This window comes from Camponotus floridanus, unplaced genomic scaffold (assembly GCF_003227725.1).
Source record: "Camponotus floridanus strain SB8 unplaced genomic scaffold, Cflo_v7.5 scaffold12, whole genome shotgun sequence".
Taxonomy (NCBI): Eukaryota; Metazoa; Arthropoda; class Insecta; order Hymenoptera; family Formicidae; genus Camponotus; species Camponotus floridanus.
In genome coordinates this window covers 1,983,824-1,994,001 of record NW_020229237.1, presented here as the reverse complement: position 1 = coordinate 1,994,001, position 10,178 = coordinate 1,983,824, and the positions used below count along the sequence as shown (strand labels likewise).

General features: G+C 26.3%; 1 protein-coding gene across 1 annotated transcript; it reads left to right on the top strand.

The window, feature by feature from the left end:
* The first annotated feature begins 92 nt into the window (after nucleotides 1–92).
* LOC105259097 (ER degradation-enhancing alpha-mannosidase-like protein 3) lies at nucleotides 93–8,781 on the top strand. Its single transcript, XM_025415350.1, has 17 exons — nucleotides 93–1,115; nucleotides 1,187–1,232; nucleotides 1,560–1,660; nucleotides 2,352–2,391; nucleotides 2,487–2,599; nucleotides 2,776–2,929; nucleotides 3,110–3,238; nucleotides 3,413–3,584; nucleotides 3,672–3,829; nucleotides 3,911–4,015; nucleotides 4,109–4,453; nucleotides 4,546–4,707; nucleotides 4,783–4,881; nucleotides 5,065–5,382; nucleotides 5,451–5,664; nucleotides 6,352–6,464; nucleotides 6,563–8,781. The coding sequence occupies exons 1-17, from the start codon at nucleotides 997–999 to the stop codon at nucleotides 8,258–8,260; spliced, it is 4,086 nt and encodes a 1,361-aa protein (XP_025271135.1). The 5' UTR covers nucleotides 93–996; the 3' UTR covers nucleotides 8,261–8,781.
* The last annotated feature ends 1,397 nt before the right edge of the window (nucleotides 8,782–10,178 follow it).

The window sequence follows — 10,178 nt, the reverse complement described above, 5'->3', positions numbered from 1 at the left end:
TATTCTTTGAAGCTGACAAATTTAAAATGACAAATGCCTGTTGCGATGATATTCTATTAAAATTGTATTATTTTTTTTGCGGCACATGGTCAAATGACTGATGGTCACGTGACTGTTCCCCGTTCTACGATCCTCTCCATCCCCCGTTCTACGATCCTCTCCATCCCCCGTTCTAGTCCATCTGTTTCGCCTCGGGCAAGTTCGGGAAATTGGTTAGGGAGGTTACTAAACGGCAATAATCTCATGTCAGATGTGGAGAAATCGCTGCCACTTGCTGTCAATTAAGTCTTGTTGACCGTAGTTAATGCACCGAAACATAAAGAATCGGAATAATCGTGTTGAAAAATCAATTGAAAAGAAAAAACGAGGAGCAGACAATTTCGTTTGTTCGAAGAACGTGAAGCGGAAAATCTTGTGTATTTTGCGTAACAAAACAAAAAACTTTCAACAAACTGACTGCGTCTACATCATCTGACCTTGATAAAAATACGCAATTATGTCCCTATTGCCTGTTATTTATCTCTTCTGATAACAGTTTGTTCTACACACTTTTCTCATCGCTCATCAATTCAGTTTTAATTGTTTTTGATAACTTTGCGATATAATGAATAGTTTATAAAGAGATTCACTGATTTTTAAGTCCGCGATCTCTAATGAAAGAATTACGGTTCTTTTTGTGATTGCATAATAAATGCATTTTACCACCTGGCAAACAGCGATAAATCCATGGAACACGTAAATTTCATAAAGTTATGCAATGTGATGTGTGTCATCGATTTGAGAAAAAATATCTCATGTACAAGGAACAATTTAGTATAAAAAAAACAAGTGGAAAATTCTTAAAAACTCATATGATATACTTTTGGTTCATACTTTCGATACGACGATGAAATTGTTGAAATGAGATGGATTAATTGGGAAAAATTTTGGTGGACCATGTGTACTGCTACAAGTATGAAATCTTGACAAAAAGGGGACATATTTTTTTAGCGAACAATGGCTTGTGATGCTCTTATTTGGGGGCTATTGTTTGTAGGATGCGTACAGATATTATGGGCTATGTCTGAAGATGATCCATTAGAATATATGAGCAAGGAAGAAAGAGAAGCTTTAAAGTTTGTATTATCTACTATATGATTAGATCTCTGCATCAATCCTTTTATAATTGTGCTATTATATTTTATAGAGAAGAAGCAAGGGATATGTTTTATCATGCATACAATGCCTATATGGTAAATAACATTTGACGGTCTTTTAACTTTTATTTGTATTGCATTGATATTTTTAAAATAAAAGTAATATGTCTTAGATTTATTAATATAAGTCAAAAAGAGATAACACCTTAGCATATTAAATAAAAGAGAAAATAAAAATTAAGCGAGAATATATAGCAATTATGAAAATTAAATACAAGAGGCTAATCATTATAAATCATAAATAATTAATATTTTTTACTGTTTGTATATTAGAAGAGAAGAACATCATTTTAATATAGATTTATATAAGTTTAACATTTTATAAAATTATTAATAAAATATTTCCTCTAATCTTTGTACAAGGAAAATGCATATCCTGCTGATGAATTGATGCCATTAAGCTGTAAAGGGCGATATAGAGGCTCAGAACCAAACAGGGGTGATATAGATTCTACATTGGGAAAGTAAGAAACTAAATATACATAGAATTATATGAAATAAATTATATATCCCAATAATAGTTATGTTTTATTGATTGTATTATTTTTGATCAACTAATCTTGATATCAACATATAAAAATATTGACAGCTTGGCTATAATTATATTCATTCAGGAACAATTATTTTATAAAAGTAATTTGTTATTATTACTCAATTTTTAATAACTCATTACTCTCATGAACATTGAATAGTTAAAAAACTAATATTCATAAACAAGTATATAATCAACACAATTTACGAAGTAATTATACATTATCATTTATCAATTTATGTTTTTGAATTTGTATAGACAATAAATTGTCTTTTAAGCTATAGATATAAAAATAAAATATATAAAATGCGCTTTTTATATATATGGATTTAAAAAGCTACAAATCATAGTTAATACTGATTATAAATTAATAATATATAATCAATTATTGAATACTTACACTACTTGTTTTTGAACATATTAATATTTAATTGTTTAATAGTTTTTATTTTTATAATTGTTATTTATTATCTATGCAAGTTTGGAAATTTAGTTGAATTTTTATTTTATGTATTTGATACACATACTTTTTTTTTAGAAAGATTTTATTTAGATATATTTATTGTTTTAGGCAAATTATATAATCATAATTTACTCTAATTTATGTATTGTATTTGCTACAGTTTTTCACTTACTTTGGTGGATACACTAGATACATTAGTGGTAAGTTTAATAATAAATAATTTAATAAACTATATTATAACATGTATTACAACATCACAATTCCTATATATATATAAATATCTCATATATGTCAGGTATTAGGAGATTTGGAAGAATTTGAGAATGCAGTCAAACTTGTTGCTAGAAATGTAAGCTTTGATACAGATGTTATTGTTTCATTGTTTGAAACAAATATTAGAATGCTTGGGTAAGTAAAATTATTATAATTATAATCAAAACTTTTACATATGTGCACACGCACGCACACTCACACACACACACATTTAATAATGTCTATTTAGAAATATATTTGATTGTAAGTTATTTAATTTATATTAAATTTATATTTATATTAAATGTTATAATAGTATTTACTTTTTATAGAGGTCTTCTTAGTGGTCACATATTAGCCGAATATCTACAACAAAGGGCTGATATAATGCCATGGTATAGAGGAGAACTTTTGGATTTAGCTAAAGATTTAGGATTTAGATTTTTACCTGCATTTAACACAACTACTGGAATACCTTATGGCAGAGTAAGTTTATTTTTATGCAATGATTTAATTACATCATATAGATTTTAAATAAAATTTTGTATGAAAATCTCTTTTTTTACATCTATATTAAACCAAAGATAATTCAATGTCAAATTTAATATTAATCAAATATATTATATATTTGATATGAATAAGAATGTTTTCTAAAAATATCTTCAGATAAATTTAAAACATGGCATGAAAGGAGTTCCTATGGAAGTATCAAAAGAGACATGCACTGCTTGTGCAGGTAGTATGATATTAGAAATGGCTGCTTTATCTCGATTAACGGGCGAACCAATATTCGAGGTAAAATATTCTAGATATGCAAGTAATGTATACAATAATATAATAAATAACATAATAAAATAATAAAATAGTATTAATTAGATATTACTATATATATATATATATATATATATATATATATATATATATATAGTAATATCTAATTAATATTAAATGCTAGAACTATTTCTTTAGGAAAAGGCGCAGAAAGCTATGGATGTTTTGTGGCGAATGAGACATCGTGGTACAGACTTAATGGGATCTGTATTGAATGTAAACTCTGGGGATTGGGTACGAAGAGATTCTGGTGTCGGCGCTGGCATAGATTCTTATTATGAATACTGTCTTAAGGCATATATTTTACTTGGTAATTATATACACATTCATATATATGTATATGTATAATTTTTAAGCTAAATTATCATATATAATATATTTCGCATTTTTTATGCAGGTGATGAAAAATATTTAGGACGTTTCAACAAACATTATCAAGCTGTAATGAAGTATGTTAGTCAAGGACCTATGTTGTTAGATGTCCACATGCATAGACCAAACACCAACTCTAAAAATTTCATGGATGCTTTATTAGCCTTTTGGCCAGGTCTGCAGGTATATATTATTAATTGCCATATTTAAAAAAAATTTGTTTATTTGACATTTCTTATTTATTTGACTATATTTCTTTATAAGGTTCTTAAAGGTGACATCAAACCTGCTGTAGAAACACATGAAATGCTGTATCAAGTTATACAGAGACATAATTTTATACCAGAAGCATTTACTACTGATTTTCAGGTACATATTATTTACATAATTGATAAAATATATAGAATTATCATTTTTATATAATGAGTTTTTTATGTTATATAATAACATTCGGAAAAATAGGTACATTGGGGACATCATCCACTGAGACCAGAATTTTTAGAATCAACATACTTCTTATATCGAGCCACAGGCGATCATTATTATTTAGGAGTCGGGCGTAAAGTACTCAAAAGTCTGCAAACATATGCAAGAGTACCATGTGGTTATGCAGCTGTATCAGATGTTAGAACTAACAAACATGATGATACAATGGATAGCTTTGTATTGTCAGAGACATTTAAATATTTATTTTTATTATTTGCGGAACCAGGAGAATTAATTTTAGAATTGGATGAATTTATTTTTACTACTGAAGGCCATTTATTACCACTCACACTTGCTTCCATAAGAACGAATATTTCATCTGTAAGTGAACGAATATTTTTGAAAAATATAATTGATATAAGTAATGTAGACATGATTGAATTTTACATTTTATATTTTGAATTATATGATAGGACTTCGAACGAGATATCGTGTATGTGGACGAATTTGATCGAACTTGCCCAAATAGTTTACATTTGTTTCCTGCGTCAGTAAGACAACCTTTGAGAAATATGGTTGAGGATGTTTGCCCGAGACGATCGATTAAACGACGATTAAGCGCATCACAATTTCAAGTTTGTTTAAATTATATATTCACGTATCTATTAGTAAAGAAATATATCTAGAAATTTATCTCTTTTTTTCTGTAGGCAAATAATTTGGAACATTTGAAAATATTGAGTGATATGGGGATAACGACTTTAACATTAGCAGATGGGCGGATTCAGCTTTTGCACACATTTTCTAATGTAATTTATTCTTTATACATACATACATACATACATACATACATATATATATATATATATATATATATATATATGTATATATATATATATATATATATATATATATATAGACATATATAAAATTTTATTTATATATTTTATCATGATCTATATTACATGATCAATTATAATTGGATTAAATAGGCGAAGACGACGCAAGATTCAGAGGAAGGATTATTATTCATGCAAGAAATGGTAGAACTGAGTAAGATGCAAATGCAACAACCAGAAACTAAACCGCAAACAGTAACATTCATAAGACCCAATACAGATCCATTGGAAAAAGTTACACTATTAGCTGGACCGGCGCAATTCGGGCCTGATTTACAAAATTTCGATAAGATTTCTGGAAAAGTGATATTTACATATCCACCCGCAGCTTGTACTGATCTGCACAATGCAGACAAATTGGCAGGCAAAATAGCAATTGTGAATCGCGGAAATTGCATGTTCATAGAAAAAGTATATATCATTGCAAGACTTTTTTGGTTTTCTCAAACCAACTTTCTATCTCGATTTTCGTATTTTAGGCACGCAGAATTCAAAAAGCTGGTGCGCTTGCTGGAATAGTATTGGATAATATTGCCGGTTCGAGTGCGGCAACATCGCCCATGTTTGCTATGTCCGGTGATGGAAAAGAGATAGATGACGTTACAATACCTGTTGTATTTCTGTTTTTCACAGAAGCAGCCGAGTTAATGAAGGCTATTAATGCAGCAGATGGAGATCTTACTGTTACGCTTGGTAATAATAATTAAATATACATATCAGACACATAGACGCACAAAGTGAAATATATAAATCCCACTTCTCGGGCATTATTTTATAAGAAAACTTTACTGCAGTTTTTAATATTTCTTTGGTCAATTTAGAATCGATTTCTTTTTAAAGATATTAAGAAATCAGTTATTTTCAAGTTATAGATAAATTAAAGAAATTTTTCTCAAATTAAATTTTATAGAGCTAGACAAGCTAACAAAAGAGCTATATTTTTAACTCATTTTAGTTATGAAGATTTATTTACAGAAATATGTACAGAAGGCTAGAAATTGAAATGTTGAAATAATGAAGATCTTATTAAGAATAACAAATTAATAAATAGATAAAGAATAAATATATAGAATAAATAGAATAAATATATAAATATCAAGAATAAATTATGTATTTTTTGTAAAGGATAAAAGTTTTAAAAAATTGTTAAAAATCTGGATATCATTTTCGCTATAGAGATATACTTCAATCAATTAGAAGAATCGATTAGTAGGATCGATTTTTCTTGAATAAGATATCTATATTGAAAAAGATATTAAAAACTATATATAATAATAAAAATAAAAACTATATAATATATAATATATGTAACTATATGTACTATATAATATATGTAATTATATATTTATTTTATTATGTGTTTTTTACACATGATTATAGGAATATATTCTTCTAAAGAAGAGATTCAACTTAAAGCGCCTACTGATTTATCATTATTTGAACGTGTAAAAGGATCGTTAAAATCATTTCTCAGCCGACATGTAACTCCACAGGTCTGTTGAATTATTATATAAGATTTATTTTATATTTTATATAAAATTTATATTTTACATATTTTATATCAAATTTTAAGTTATATATCTTTTTATAGGCGACAACTATTGGATCTAGTTTGGATATAACAATTCCTGTAATTGAATCACAAGAAGATCAAGAGGATGTAGTCGATTTTCATTATTTTCACGCAGAAATCATCAAAGATTCATTAAATGGTGAAGTCAAAATTACTGCCACATCTGAAGCTGCAATTATCATCTTAAGACCAGTTTCTACACCAACAGAAATTTTATGGCATCAGTTGAAAGAAGTGTTTGTCAATCAGATATTCCTTAATAGGAAACAAAATAAAGGTATAAGAATCAGAAGTTTTATTTTAGAGAGCTATTACAATTGGGTAAACAAAGAGCGTGGACTGCTTACGAAAACATCACTGTCTTATAAAGTTCGATGGTTCTTAAGTGAACTATTAGTAGTTGCACCAAACTCATCTATTAAAAAGATGGGACAGTTATTAGAATTAAATAAACAAAAGTTATTAAAACAATATTTACTCACAAATATGGATACTATGGTGTTAAATTTAAAAACGGTAGCTACAAAATTGAAGAGTATAAAATCAGTAAGACCCAAAATGGAGCAATTATTAAAAATTTCAGAATCTGGCATTACACAGGTTGAATATTACTCGTTCTTACGTCATTTATTAGTTGATTTGTTCGATGAAGAAGATGAGATCATTAATCGACATATTGCTCTTTTGGATCATATTCATGCGGAGGTACACTCTATATATCAAGAAATATTAATTGATGGAGTACACAGGCACCTTGAAAAGTTAGGAGAAGAAGATCATTCATATTATGATATATTGATTGCTGATTTACAGAAGAATTTAAAAAATGTAGATAAAGAAGAAAATTTACTTGGAAAAATTAAAGAGAATGATTTGGCAGTTGCTGAATTTATAAGTGATAGTAATGGAGGTAAAGGAGATATTGAAACTAAAAATATTAACATTTTAAAGAAGGATAAGAAATCAAGCACTAATGAAATAAAGGATTTCGAATATTTCATATTGACAGAAATAGAAAAAGCTGTGAAATACTCTGAGCAAAATACCTTAGAAAAGTATGATGATGTAAATAGTGAATTGAAAAATGTTGTTATACAAGATAAGAAAAATAAGGATGCTGTTAAATCTGATGATATTATTCTGTTCTCTAAAAATCAAAGCGAAGGTGATGATAGAAAGAATGAAGTTCAAAGTTTACAGAAAAAATTAGGCTTACAAGCAACAAAAGCAGTAGATGTGAAATTTGAGAAAGTAACTATTCAGGAAAAACAAGAGGAAAAATCTTCTACTGACTCTATATCCGATACTAACAGTATAATACACAAATATCATGCCTCTGATATACCTACAACACTAGATACTAATGTAGAGACAGCTTTTTCCAATAAAAAGCATACTTTATTGCAAGCAATACAGAAAGATATTAATGACATACAACATTCTTATAAAACTATTTTAAAAGAAAAAACGTTTAATAAGAAAGATTTGATTGCAAATAAAATCATATTTACTGATCCATTAGAAGAATTTAAAAAATTTATATCGACTATCAATGAGGGAAAAGTATTTCCAAAAAAGTTACACATTGCAGATGCACAATATAATACCATAAAATTAAATGAATTGAAATATGAAAAAAAATATGTAAGCAAAAACAAAGATAAAGAAACTAAACCAAAATTATATATAGCTAAACATATCGATGATGAATTATAACAATAGCTTTTAAGATTTAGGCTAAATTATAGTTATAAAAATGACAGAGAATCAATTCCCAACGGCCATAAGGCTATCTGCATAAGGCTGCATTGCAAATGATATTTTTGCACTGTGATCTAAATGTGTGTGTGCAATGAATTTTAATTGATTTCTATATACACAAGATAATCTAAAAAAATTCCAATTATTCGATAAAAAAAAAATAAACTAAAAACTGTCAGATTATAACAATGCTATAATATAAATTCATAGAAAAACTTTCTCTGTAGATTTTAAATCAATGCTTATAAGAAAATCTATTTCCATTTGTTATCTAAGGGATGATATTACTATAGCATCCATAATATATACTATGAACATAACATGTGTGATACATATATGTTAAAGTGGTTGTGAAGGCATATTCTGAACAGATGGTTAACTGATACATGTACATATATTTCGTGTATTATAGTAGAATCTTCTACATACACTCTCACTAACGTACGATAGCAGATTCTTTTTCTCTTCCATGAAAGCAAATTTGTGTCCTGATAAATCTATTCTATGATTTGTATTATATAATTGTATTATATAATTATATATGTATATAATTATATATGTATATTATAAATTTAGAAAATGAAAATAGCACTTTAAAATATAATGTAAGAATATAAGTAATATCACAAATCAGAATAGATGCAATATTTTCTTTTTATTAATATTTTGTATCAATTCATTTAAAGATGTGCCATGATTATTGATAATATGTTTATGCAATTTAAGATAACATTTAGTATAAAAATAAAAATGCTCAAAGCATAATTTTTAATTTTTTGCAAAAACTAATATTAATCTTCTTTGATTGTATTAATGTAATTAAAAATCTATTTACAAAACAGTATTTTATAACAAGAAATTATGTACTTCAAATTTTATATCAGTCATATATTTTTGTAAACTTTTATTTACATAAGAATTTTGTTAAAACTTTGTCAATTTAAAAATTAAATTTTTTGTTAAAATTTTCGAGTATATTTTTAATTTTAGAGTAATAAGAATATATTTATATTTTATCAGCTAAACTAAATAATGAAAAAAAAAACATAATATATAATATATATATATATATATATATATATATATATATATGTATGTATATATATAACAAATATGACAATTCCAAAAACTTTATGTTACAATTTATGAATTAAAATATGTCTTAAATGTACATAATATGTACAAAAATATATATATCTCAGTGTGTGTATATAATATGTAAGAAATATTATGTTACATAAAGTAAACTTTATTATGGTGTTATAAATAATTGAAATAAGTTTGGTCTTTTGATAACTTTCCGCTCTACATATTCTTTTTATTTATTAATTTTGCACACTATTTATACATGAATATATTCTATAAAAATACATTAAAAGCATTAATATTTCTTAAGTATAAATCGCTTATAATGATAATGTCATATAATATCCATATCATACAATTATTTATTATTGATTTCATGCAATCAGTTTCAATTAAATCACATTATGTTATATACTATTATAGATACAAGATATCCAGCAATAATCGTATCACATCTCGTGTACAAGTAAAGTGAATTAAAAACAGATAAAGCACAATACATAATTAAATGCTTGATTGTTAATTCTAACTTCGTCGTTAATCGCAGCAATCATATTTATGAAGCATTGAAAAATATTTTTATAAAATTTAATATTTGATAAAATTATTTTTTAGAGAACTTTAAATTATTATCTGCTACGCTTTTTAAAATTCTTTTATATTATTTGTTTAATTATCTTTTATATTTTTATTATTAGTTAAAAATAAATATAAAATAATTGGAGAAAGTATAGCTAGTGATTTGAATTTCGCACGTAAATTGCGAAAGTCAAATGGCAGTCATAGC